Source organism: Oncorhynchus keta, chromosome 30 (genome assembly GCF_023373465.1).
Source record: "Oncorhynchus keta strain PuntledgeMale-10-30-2019 chromosome 30, Oket_V2, whole genome shotgun sequence".
NCBI lineage: Eukaryota > Metazoa > Chordata > Actinopteri > Salmoniformes > Salmonidae > Oncorhynchus > Oncorhynchus keta.
Genome location: NC_068450.1, coordinates 50,599,901 through 50,613,355, shown reverse-complemented (window position 1 = coordinate 50,613,355; position 13,455 = coordinate 50,599,901). Strand labels below are relative to the sequence as shown.

The window sequence follows — 13,455 nt, the reverse complement described above, 5'->3', positions numbered from 1 at the left end:
ACGGATCCCAGGAAGTAGCTAACAGTGAATGTTGTCAATCCATTGTGGAAAAGTTATGAGACAATTACCTTTTTGGTCTGTTGTGAGGCAAATTTCCCCCTTCAAGGGATAGTTTAGCGAATTACAAAATTTCATTAAACCTTCCCTTTAAATTCAATACACGGCCTATTCATATTATGACTGTATCCATTTCCTCCCTCTTACTAATGCCAGCCAAAGAAATCCTTGCAGTCACGGATATGTTACAGGCCATACCTTCTGGTTGTGTTAGTGTTTAGGTATGAGGGCTGACATGGCCAAACAAAACCATGTGTAGGAGATGGGGAGCCATGTAAATGGAGGAAGCAGAGTAATCATATGTGTGTGTGTGCTTTGTGTGTTATTGTGTGTGTGTGTGTGTGTGTGTGTGTGAGAGAGATGCTGGGCACTTCAAAGCTTTGATGTTGGAGCTCCTGAACAAGGGCGACTAGAGGTCTGGGCTAATGGGAGGCCATGGAGAGATGAGAGGAAAACTATGGCTGGCTGACACTGTGTGTATGCATGTCTGTTTTCATGTTTGTGTTTGAAAGCCTGTGTGTGTGACCTATACAGAGAGTTTGTGAATACAAAAGGTGTACAGTGTGTGAATAGAAATGTGCCTGTGAGCGTGTTTGGTTTGTTAGAGTGTCCAAGTGTGTACATGGCTATGGACGATACAATGTACTGTGTGTGTACAAGCCGAGGTTACCTCAGTGTCCTCATACTAACAACCCATCTGAAACTCACACAAAGCAAGACAAACGAGCACATCCAGCGATGACCACCAACGTTCTCTGTATGGTATAAATCCTTTATTAAATAATCAGAATAACAATATTAATAACAATCATAAAAAGAACATTTCTGTACAAAGCCCCCAAGCAACAATTAGGTCTGACCAGTGTCAAGGTCGTCCTCGTGAGGTCTCTTGCCCAGAGGGGTGAGTTTGACTCATTCTTGCCCGGGGAGGTGTGTTTTAGCCCCTCCCGCCCAGACAGATTGGGCTACTGTTCTGTATCTGTAATCTGATACGGGCTACAAAGGCAAGCTGGATCACAGAAGCTCCAAGGCACTTGGAAGAGTCAGTGGGGTCCAGTGATGGGAGCCTCTGGGATAGGAGAGGGAATGTGGGTTGGTGGGGTGGAGGGTGGAAGGGAGAAGGGGATAGACTCTACCTCACGGCCCAGCGACCCCTCCCCCAACAACCTGGGCCTCTCGGTCAGCACAAGCCTGGGTCCACTTCAGTGCATCCAGACGCACACAGCCCTATACATGCCCAGCATTGCATCAGAATGACCAGGATCCTCTGTCTTCGGTGTGTGTGTGCGCTAGCATGTGCACGCTGTGTATGCATGTGTGTTTGTGATAAGTGTGTGTGAAAGTGAGAAGTCTGAGGTACAGTGGAAAGATTTACTGTTCTCTTTCCCACTCCTCCTTCACAAGGCTAGAGAGTCCAGAGGGAGCAGATGTGTGTTTAAATCCTCCTGATTTACCTCTCCCCATAAACCTGTTTCCTGTTAACACGCCAGCCTCACCGTGACAATGTCAAAGTGTGAAAAAAAAGAGCAACAAACATCAAACGAGGAGAGCACAAGTGAAGAACCATGACACCAAGACCACATTGGTCCACTCTGAGGAAATGGTGTCCTTCCATTGGTGTTTCCTCTGCCAATCGCTGACTTAAAGCTCAGATGTGTGTCCACTGTCAAGTAACGATCTAGAATATATATATATTTTTTTGTATCCCACTTTGTGTTTTATCGTCGATTCGTTCCTGATCCAACACACAGAGTACATTGTCCCCAGAGAGGTTGATTTAGGACTTTGTGCTCCATTGATTCATCATTTTGTTTCCTTCTTCTCTCTTCATCAGATCTCATTTGTAGATGGCTATTCAGTCCCTGCCTGGATTTCCCAGCAATCCATAGGTTGCTGCCCAAAACCATCTCCACCTTAAGCTTTTACTTCACCTAGCCACAGTTTACTGTAAACACGACTGTCAACCTTCTTTTCGATACAAACCCACCGGCAAACCCAGCCTGAAACTAAATCTAACAAACTCCCTTGCTTTCTATCTTCAAACTGAACACGTTTAGAAGAGAACATGATTAGACCCCCCCATTCTCTCCTTTCTTTATCAGCATTCACAGGCTGGCAAAGGGCCAAAACGAGAAAGAAAACAGAGAAGAATTGAACAAATAACAAAAAGACACACCAAAGATGGTGATTAATCTAAAAATACCCCAGACCTGTCAGATAATGGGGTGGAGAACTGAGGCTGATGTGTTACAGAGACGCAAGAGTCTAACTCAACGAAAACACTTCATAAAGAATTCACTTCACTAGGTTCTAGGCCACTGTGTCCACGTGATAGAGAAATACTATCTAAGCACTGCATGAACACCTGTCTAAGGCGTTTCCTGTGTCAAGGAGTTTAGCATAACATCTTTCCAGTTTAAAAACTAGGCCTGGAAAACTATGATGTATTTATATGGAATTTGGGGGGGTAGTAGGTATTGATATGTGTTGATATTTGAACTCCCCTGGCAATGGAACAGTCCGCTATTGGGAATTACCCGGTCCTTCCCTCATTGGTTTTGGTCCAGAAAACCCCACCCTGGACTGCACCACTTTGATTGAAGCAGGGTGGAGGGGTCTCAAGATGTCTAAAAAAAGTGTATTTTCCCCAAAATGTCCTTCCATCTGGCAGGTGTAGTCCTTCAGCTCAGAAAGGAAATTCACGGTCCAAGCAAAGGAGAGAAAACAAAGGAGAAAATAATCTCCTCAAAATGGCCGCCTCTCTACATTCCTCTACCCCTCTCCCCTCTCTACTCTTTCCACTCATGCCTCGGTGCAGCAGCGCTGCTGGTTGAGCTTCACCTTGTGCTTGAGGCCGTCGTACAGCTCAAAGTTGTAGTTCTCCAGCGTGGTAGAACTACGCGATGACAGGCCACTGTAGGAGCACGTGCAGTAGAGCAGCATGCCGGCGCACACAGCGCCCAGCAGCACGCCCAGGGAGCTCATAACGATGATGGTGACCAGGATGGGGTCCAGCGTGTACAGCCACGAGTTGTCCTTGTCTGCCGAGGAGGAGACGCGCGTCTCCAGTGGCTCGGAGGACGGGGCCGCGGAACTCAACTCCTCGGGGAACGCCCAGCCTGGACGAGAGAGAGAGACAGAGAGAGACAGAGAGAGAGAGAGAGAGAGAGAGAGACAGAGAGACAGAGAGAGAGAGAGACAGAGAGACAGAGAGAGAGAGAGAGAGAGACAGAGAGACAGAGAGAGAGAGACAGAGAGAGAGAGAGAGAGAGAGAGAGACAGAGACAGAGAGAGAGAGAGATGCTTATTAGAAACTATTTGGAAAAAACCTATTGCAGTAATGGACACATGAAATACATTGTAGTTGATGGAAGCACTTACCTCCATCTAACTGGTCCCTGCCATTAAAAAGTCTGCTGTCTCCAAACTCTGGTCTCTTATCTATGAGAGAAGAAGATACAACAGAACGTATGTACAATGCCAAGCATCAACACAGTACATTTTGGTTTCATGCAATAATGTAAGCTGTCTATGTCAAATTTTCCTTCACTGTAATTACTAATGCCAGTAATGAATTACTATAATATGTGTTGGGGCTGCTAAAGTCCAATGGCATACAGACACGTACCACAATGTAGAAAAATATCACTTTATTACCACAGACCATACTATATTCACATTCATTTAACTATTTCAAATCACACTTTCGACATAGCTCACAAAGAGGTGCAAAGCCCAAGTAAAGTATCAGCAAACAGTTTTATCATCATCATCATCATCATCATCATCATACAAATAGATTATGCATTGAGCGCCAAACAGACAATCAAACACAGTTCCCTCCTGGCTTCCACCCACTGCGTTGTGATGTGGTGCGATCATCATGAGATACCAATGAGTATCAGCACTGAGAGTGGTGCTTAGGAGTGCATAAGCCGAGCCCTCCGTTCAACGCCCCAAAATTCACCCCGACGCCGTTTTTGAAAAGGCCACTTTAACTTCAGGTTGATTTTCATCTCGAGAGGTGTGTGCGCAGCACTTGGCATGTGGACAGGGGTGGGAGTAAGTGCTTGGCAGGAACACCTTAACTGGAGCCCTCAACGAGAATCATTAATATGGTCTCCAGGGGCAACTGCTGTTGGCTGCTGGTGTGTGTGTGTGGGGGGTGCAGTGTGTGTGTCGGGGGAGGGGTGCATGTGCGCATGTGTGAGAGAGACCGCATGTGTGAGAGAGACTGCATGTGGGTGTGTGTGTGTGTTTGCATGAGAGATTGTGTCTGTGTGTACAGGAGATGGGAAAAGAGAAAAGTGCTTACCACAGCCTAAATAAATGTTATCGCTCCATTACCTAATTAGAGATATTAAGAGCTTGGAGCGGACCTACGGCGAGATGGACAGAGTGGGGTGCCCAACCCCCAGTTGATTTAAAAGCACATTGTGAGTGGATGCCAAAAAAACTCCTCTTAACTCTGAGAAAAGTGTAAAGCCTGATTGCCATACACATTCACCCAACTCTATGGGAAGACTCTATGGGAAGACTCTAACCCAAAACACGGTTGTCCTACTTAAAGGGACAGTTCATTCCAAACTCCAAGTTTGTCAGATGCTTTCAGACCTGAGAATTGGTCTTACGTTGCGATAAGTTCACATCCCAGGCCACCGGTTGCAAAATGGAAGCACCATCATTTGCTGATTTGATGTTTATCTTTTCCACTCATTCGAGGTTGAGGCATATAGCTGGATCTACGCAACTATGGGACGTGGACTCATCTCATAGACTACTTTTGAGGTCGGAAAACACCTTTGACATATTTGGTGGTTAAATGGGCTGAATGGGCAGGTATTGAACTAAACTAGCTCAGGATGTACAATAATGGATAGTTCAACCAAACTACACAATTAAAATATATATATATTCCCCTGAAAGCAGTCTATAGAATCCATGCTTCGGCTTTGTTTTCATGGCCACTGTTTTGTCATTTGTGTGAACTTCCCCTTTAAGGGCCATCTGATTCACAGAGCTCTACATAACCACTAACAAACCAACCAACTTAAATATGTGCTAACTATAATCATAATTGGGCCTGGTCCCATTTTAAACATATTTCCAATTTTCTTGGCCACCAGTTGTTATACCATTACATTCTTTGCCATTTTGTTTATGCCCCCAATGTTCTAATGAGGGATGCATCCCGCCAGCCTCCATCTTAAGTTATAGGGAAGCATCGTTTGCAGTTTGTCCCTGGTTTACATGATGTTTTGGTGCATTCTCAACTAAGAGCACACGCAGCAGGAAAAAAAAACGTCTTACAGCTGTTTGAGAGTAGAGTTACAGCTGTTTGCATAGAGTTGGATGTGGGGCTTACCAGCCACATGTCTTACCAGCCACATGTCTTACCAGCATCATGTCTTACCAGCATCATGTCTTACCAGACACATGTTTTCACATGGGTGACCCCATTGAGGACTTTCCAAGATAGAACACAAACAATGTGGGAATGAGCATTAATCACAGGTGATGATGATGATGATGATGATGATGATGATGATGATGATAATGATATTATAAAGACGGGGACTCTGCTCACAGACTGACTGAGGGGACATATTCAATGAAAAGCTTGATGTGGAGTTTCCGGCGTGGGACTACTAAAATATTATTCTTGAGCTGCGTGAATGAGATTGATTCCTCAGGTCAATAAGGGTGACACAAAAATGCTCAACTTCATATTCAAACATGCTTTTAGTATTACACTGGAATAAAACATTACCCGGCCCACTCATAATAAACAAAACACACATAATCGTTACAGTGTATCTATTTAACATCTCCTTCAGTTATAGTAACACTGACATCTTAGCAGCCTGTCCTGAAGCACCATCTTTACAATGGAGCCTCTCCTGTAGGCACATCCATCGTCTCTGTCTGTAACATTCCCCCTCCTCTCGCTCTTCTCTCTTCTCGGAGTGTCCCAGCGGAGCTGTCAGCAAGACAGTGTCTCTCGCTTGTCTGTTTGTGGTCTGACAGCGCTGGAGGTTTCGCATGGCTGAACTACTGCACCCACACAGGGCCGGGAGGTTAGCCCACACTGAGTGTGTCTGTGCTGGTGTGATTTCAGGAAACCCCTGGGGGTAGGAAACAGGACTTGAACCAATAGTCCTGCAAGGCTGGAGGTTGGGTTTGAAACGAGCCACTCACATAGATCGCTTCATCTCTCTCTGAATCACATCACCCCAGCTTGAAGTGTGAAATGTCAACGACCAACTCCCCCAGAAAAACAGTGGCCAAAACTACGTCCATAGTCCGTAGACAGATTCAAATGATAGAAATAGTGTTCGAAGAGTTTGTCTGTGAACAATAACATCCGCTGCTGATGAAAGCAGGACCCAACAGAAAATGTGACTGTCAATACCACTCCGATCCTTGTCCCCCGTTGCATCATCCATGATCCATGCCATCAAAAGGGGAGGTGCTTAGCTGTAAGCCCCACCTCTTCCTTTCAGCAGAGGGCATATGTTTGGTGGCCGTGGTTGTCTAGCCTCACGGTGAGCACGGGCTCCGTCCCTGGAGCGGCCGTCACCGGGTTACTGGCTGAGCACTGGGAGTACTGAAAGTACTGGGATTGGCTGTGGTAGGACACAGAGAGCTGGCTCTTCTTCGCTGCCAGCCTTCGTCGATGGCAACAGAGCGCCCGTACCAAGATGGACACTGCCAGGAGTATCAGGGCACCCCCGGCGGCCACGAGGTAGTACCAGAGGGTGGGTATGAGTGGCAGCGCCAACGTGTCTACTGTGGGGTCACTCCCGCCAGGAACACCTCCCCCTGGTGGAGAGATAAGGAATATGTTGGCTCGGGGGGGGGGGGTAGAGAGGAGGCAAGCTAAGCACATCCAATTGACCGCTTTGTTTTTTGTGGGGGGGTTTCTCCCCTGTGGCTTTCCATCACATGAACAGCAGGCGTACGAGCACATGGGCATGCACAAGCATGCCAGCTCAAACGGGGAAAAAGTTATTCATCACAGATAATGGCTAAAACAAATCAAATGCATCAGGGGTTTTTTTTGATCTGAGGATTGAAGCTTGGGTTGCAGTCGATGGTGAGAGAGGTGATTTTCACACTAAGAGCAGTAGAGTATAGCTACAGATTTTAAATTAGTCTGTGGGATTGAATTGATCCAATGAATAAAGCTCTCATGTAATAACTTGTGAAACAAAGGGTGTGATAATTAGCTGTAACAGAACGGACGCACACACACACACACACACACACACACACACACACACACACACACACACACACACACACACACACACACACACACACACACACACACACACACACACACACACACACACACACACACACACACACACACACACACACACACACACACAGACCCACTGGACAGATACATCTGAACAATTTGAATTGATACCTAATTAACTTGACAACAAACATCAATTCAGTTTGAAAGAAATCAAACCAAAGAGGTTTCAACCCCTGTGGTTGATTTATGATTGAAACCTGGGTTGGATCAAGACACAAAAAGTCACTGATGCAACGTTACGTGACTACGCTGATGAAGTCAAATATTTTTTGTTCCCAATGAGGAGCCACTACTTCCTGTTGGTACAGGAAATCCCAGTGCTCCACTGACCAATCATAAGACCCCATGGAGCCTACATAGGAATGTTCTGGATTGTTCTCTCTTTAATTTGGAGACAGTGATGGAATATGTTGGGCAGGTTCAAATGGGTTTATTTGGAAGACACATTGTTGTTCTGTCCTAGTCTTTGTTTTTGTTGCTCTCTTGGTCAGTTCTTTCCTCTTCAAGCCAAGAAGTATCTCAGTGGAGACCCTCCTCTACTAACACAGATCCTCCACTTCAATCCTATGAACCCCTCTCACATTTTTTGCGCAATCGCCCTGAAAACGTCTTCCTATGCATACAGGTCTGTGAAATCAGACGCCGACAACAGTTTCCAAGCACTCTTAGGTCTCATCTAGGAAAATGGACCAAAAGCAGCAGTTTAAGGGCCCGAGAGAGAGAGAGAGAGAGAGAGAGAGAGAGAGAGAGAGAGAGAGAGAGAGAGAGAGAGAGAGAGAGAGAAAAAGAGAGAAAAAGAGAGAAAAAGAGAGAAAAAGAGAGAGAGATAAAGAGAGAAAGTGAGAGACAGCTGAGAGACTCCATGTACGGTGTAGAGTTGAAGCCACCCTGAGTATTCGACCATGTCACATAATTAGAGGGAAATGGCGCGTGTACCTGCCACTGCACTGTGCACACGCTCATTAGACAGAGCTGAGAGGATGAGAGAGACACCGGCGTCGCAGCTGAGTCACTCTATTTGATTACGTTTCACTGGGAAGTGTGTATGTGTGAGTTTTTGTGCGTGTGCTTTTTTGTGTGTCTGTGTGGGTGTGCGTGCGTGCGTGCGTGCATGTGTGTATGAGTCTGTGTGTGTCTGTGTGTGTGTTTGTGTGCGTCACGGTGGAGGAAGAAAGTGCACACATCACACACACACATTCCCAAGCTCTTATCTTATTGGAATCAGCAGCCAAAAACGCTATATCAAGCAATAACACCAATCCCCTAGAGCTCTCCCAATATTACTACTGAGGCAGACAGTTCTTTTAAAACCATGGATGTCAAAGCAATAGTATGAATTTCTCTGCAATAAACTGGATACTGCTGGATTCAGTGGGCTCTGATGTCATTTGATGATGTCTGGATGCTGATGATGATTTTGGGAATCGTTTGTCACCAAGGCAGCATTAATCAAGTGGCGAACACAGCTCTTGCACGCCCATTTCTTTTGATTGGACTGGGCTTGTCACATGGGTGCCATCAAGCAAAGCTCCCATTAGCCAAAGCTGTACAGTGCAGCGCAACGAGCAGGAAGCGGAAACATTTGCACAGGAAGTGACATCATTACACGGCTAAAGGGACGCAAACTCACCTGTCATGTCGGGAGGGAAGGCGGCAAAGGGTTCTGAAAGAGAGAAAGAAGACTGTTTTTAACAATAAGCTAGGAAAGACAGCCAAACCAACATTTAAACAAATTTAATTCAGATTCTTTTGGCACTGATATCACTCTATAGCCTATTGACAACTTTCTCAGTACTGCAAGTCAAAAGAAATAGAATGAAAGAGCCTGTAGGTATGTATGTTCTTGGGGTAGAATGCAATGTCAAAGAGTGTGTTATTGTGAGTTGGGAGACTTGGAGGGCGACTGTGTGAAGTTTGAGTCATTCAAAGCTGTGGAGTCCAGTTGAGCTGGGGAAGGCTGCTGTCTGGCTGGCTGACTGCACACACAACGTTCAGTCTGATTGACTTGGAATGGCAACAAAAAGAATTGGGGCCTGCGAGAGGGGTGACTTGGGATGTGGAGCCTTTTTGGCGGTAACACCAATGTGCTGTGAACAAACTCGACTGCGCTGGTTGATAAGAGCACTCCCAGCATGCCTTGGGAATGAGGAATAAGGAGAAAATGGGTAGAGAGGGGGAGAGGCACTTCCTACCGGTTGACAGAGGGGGGACGGGTTTTCATCTTTCGTCTCACAACCACACTACCGTACACACGCACACTCACTAACCCAAACCACCCCACCCCCACCCCCACAGCCCAACTCTATGAAGTCAGACTCGATGATGGCAGGTTTTTGGCTCAGAACCCACAGTCTGTCTGTGATCTGTTTAAGACCTACTCCTAAACCCCCCCCTGCTCTGGCTAGATTAAAAAGCCCAGCACACACACACTCACACAAACACAAACACACCTGTGCCGGATCTATTGCTTTGACGGCTCTGGAAAACTCTGTTTACAGATACGAGAGGAGAAGAAGAAATCTAACGAAACATAGATTAGCATCGCGGGGGCCCACAGGGCATTTATGGCCTACTTTCTATTCTTCCTTTCTTTTTCTGGCAGAGGAATAACACTCCACTCTTTCGTTCATTCTCTCTCCTTTCATCTCTTCGCCCCAGCTTTCAGAAGTACCAGTCAGTCTATCCCCGAGATTCTGATGAAGGAACTTGGGGTGCGTGTTTGTGTTTGTGTGTGTGTGGGGTGTTTAAAGCACAACTGGAGTGACAGGTCGGGGACCCCAAGGGAGGAGAGGAGGAGGAGGAGGAGACGGAGGTAGAGAAGGAATGAGAGAGAGAGGGGGGGGAACAGAAGTTGAGTGGTGTGGTGGTGGGATGACGGAGGAAAATAACTGGGGTGCTGGAGGGTCAGGTGTGTGTATACACATGTATGTATGTGTGTCAGTGTGTGTGTACACATGTTTGTATAATCTGCAGACGTACGTGTGCACTCCTCCAAAGGTGTACCAGAACTCATGTGGATGTTGTCGATCATGATATGGCCCTTGGTTCCGTGGTCAAAGAAGCCTTCCATAACCACCTGAGAGGAGGAAGAGTATGGGAAGGAGGAAGAGTAGGGGAAGGAGGAGGAGGAAGAGTAGGGGAAGGAGGAGGAAGAATAGGGGAAGGAGGAGGAGGAGGAAGCGTAAGGGAAGGAGGAGGAGGGAGAATAGGGGAAGGAGGAGGAAGAGTAAGGGAATGAGGAGGAGGAAGAATAGGGGAAGGAGGAGGAAGAGGAGGAAGAGTAAGAGAAGGAGGAGGAGGAAGAATAGGGGAAGGAGGAGGAAGAGTAAGGGAATGAGGAGGAGGAAGAATAGGGGAAGGAGGAGGAAGAGTAAGGGAATGAGGAGGAGGAAGATTAGGGGAAGGAGGAGGAAGAAGCAAATTACCTACATGTAGATGCAGGGATACATCTTATACATGGAATCGATAACCATGAATATGGACCACTGCAACACATAACCACTAGTAATATACTTCTACTTGTTTCTCCAGCTAACTCTTTTCCAGCTAACTCTCCTCCAGCTAACTCTTCTCCAGCTAACTCCAACAGAACATTTTTCTGGAAGGGAGATGGGAGCATGCTGACGCCCGAATACCTGGAACTCTTTAGGGGATCGGGGCAGGATGGTGCGACCCTCCTTCCAAACGGGGCCCTGGTCGCCGCGGAGTGCCCAGAGAAGGGTCTCCTTGTGATGGGCATCGCGGAGAAGGATGCGCAGGGTGCCCTGGGCCTCTCCCCACAGCTGGTAGGAGAAGAGCAGGCAGAGAGGCCCCGTGTCGGGTCCCACCATGGGGCTTAGGATTCTGGCTCGCTGCCGCTCCGTCTTGGGGTTGGCTTCGATGTACAGGTAGCTATTCAGGTCTGTGTAGGGCAGGGAGACAATGCAGTGGTGGGTTTAGAGACTTGAGATGATGCAGTGAGGGGAACACAGTATGTATACACACATATGGGCAATACATACACATAGGCACATGTGTACACACACACACACACACACACACACACACACACACACACACACACACACACACACACACACACACACACACACACACACACACACACACACACACACACACACACGTGCGCACATCAACGCATCTGCACACACAAGAATAAAACCACACAATACCACAACTACAAGGTCAGACTTCCAATAGCACAGGGATGTGATACATACCAAAACACGCCTAACAGAAGAATAGGGTCAGTGAGAGAGTCAAGCGCTAAGGGAAGGTGATGCATTCACAGCCAACCCAAGGGAGCCATTCCCATTGGTATTCAGGTAGACCCATTACATAATAGCACTGGGTTAAACACAGACAGTTGTTTATAGAAGAGGATGTTTAGTTAGTCAATTGGATGTGGACTTTGGAATCCTTTGTGGGATTGAACCTGACAGGGTGTGTGTGTGTAGAGTTAAGTGGGCTACGGACCAGTATCAACACATTCCTGACAGGATCACATGTGCTTTATCGCAGTGTGTGTTAGAGCAGTTAGGTGACGGAACTACAGATAAAAATGTGTGTGTGAGTGTGAGTGTGTGTGTGTGTGTGTGTGTGTGTGTGTGTGTGTGTGTGTGTGTGTGTGTGTGTGTGTGTGTGTGTGTGTGTGTGTGAGTGAGTGAGTGAGTGAGTGAGTGAGTGAGTGAGTGAGTGAGTGAGTGAGTGAGTGAGTGAGTGAGTGAGTGAGTGAGTGAGTGAGTGTGAGTGAGCGAGCGAGTGAGCGAGTGAGAGAATATTGTCCAAGAGGCACTAGGTACAATGGATATTAGCATCACCATATTCCAGGTGAATGTTCATGTATAAACTGTTATATATTACAAACTGACATGGAAATATGTACTATATATAAATAGTATATGTCATGTCCCCTGTACTCAGGCAACAGGTGTAAATTGAAAACAATGTCTATCTTCAAAATATGATTAAAATGATCATTTTGACCCCATGGACTTTCAGTCCTTGTATCTATAGCTCCATCTACAAATTGTTTGGTGATTACATTTCTACAGCTTCATAGAGAACATTTATTTTATTTATTTCATAGAAAACACATTTTTATTAAGGAATGGCCCTCATTGCTTTTTGGTTCAAGCTAGACAATAGAATTCAAAGAACTTGAGAACACGTGCACGTCATAGTCATTGACCTCGATTGTGATGCATCTGTGATGTCATCCGAACACCTGTGAAGCAACGTTCTAGAGGTCAACCAAATAATTTAGGCACTTGAAAGCATTGCCTATCACATTGCTATCTGCTCTGAACAATTAAAAAATATAGAATTACTCCAAGCTCTTTCAATAATGGACTATCTCCAATATCTGAGCCAGTTCCATCCCTTCCTTTTGGACCAGTTGATCTGGAAAGTGTTGAGGATGGTTCCTAACGACGTTCTCGCCTCATGGCTGATCACACAGATGACTGGAGGATCTCCAGCGCCTGGAGTGGCTACCTACCAGGACCTGAACCAGGTTTGTTTGGCCTAGATTATAGTGAGTAGTCTGAAATGGCAACGTATTCCCTATATAGCTAGTGAAATACTTTTGACCAGAGCCCTGGGCCTAGGGTGGGTTACTCTAAAACACGTTGTGACAAAGGCTGATGTAAAAAGGCCTTTATAAGTACAATGTGATTTATTGATTGATTCATTGCAGGGACAATGGCAAAGTCAATTTTTGAATACCCCACTTGCACGCCAGTTCCAACCCAACTCAGCCCCTGCCACCTTCCAGCTAAACTCCAGCTATGGACAAGACCAGGACAATTTTATGGACTGGAAAGAGGGGCCCCAGATCAACAACAACAATCAAGTGCATTGTCATCAATATGTGGAGCCAATGGATGTCGATGTTGTTGTGGAGGTGAAAGACAACAGCCAATCAGTAGCCACTTGGCAGGCAACAGTCTGGCCCAGCCAATCAGAAGCCACTACCAAGACAACAGTCTGGCCCAGCCAATCAGCAGCCGCTACCAAGACAACAGTCTGGCCCAGCCAATCAGAAGCCACTACCAAGACAACAGTCTGGC

The 13,455-nt window shown here is 46.3% G+C and overlaps 1 protein-coding gene across 2 annotated transcripts in view; it reads right to left on the bottom strand.

The window, feature by feature from the left end:
• Window positions 1-2,125: 2,125 nt before the first annotated feature.
• Window positions 2,126-13,455, bottom strand: part of LOC118363667 (neuropilin-2-like) — a 60,387-nt gene continuing 49,057 nt past the window's right edge. Inside the window, exons 13-17 of one of the 2 annotated variants that reach the window (XM_052488500.1) lie at window positions 11,020-11,285; window positions 10,364-10,460; window positions 9,015-9,047; window positions 3,439-3,498; window positions 2,126-3,176 (exon numbers count right to left, since the gene is read on the bottom strand). In XM_052488500.1, coding sequence (XP_052344460.1) covers window positions 2,860-3,176; window positions 3,439-3,498; window positions 9,015-9,047; window positions 10,364-10,460; window positions 11,020-11,285 — 773 coding nt within the window. In that variant the 3' untranslated portion in view covers window positions 2,126-2,859. Of the gene's footprint in view, window positions 3,177-3,438; window positions 3,499-3,692; window positions 6,880-9,014; window positions 9,048-10,363; window positions 10,461-11,019; window positions 11,286-13,455 lie in introns of those variants that run through there. The other variant, XM_052488501.1, reaches the window with a different exon arrangement.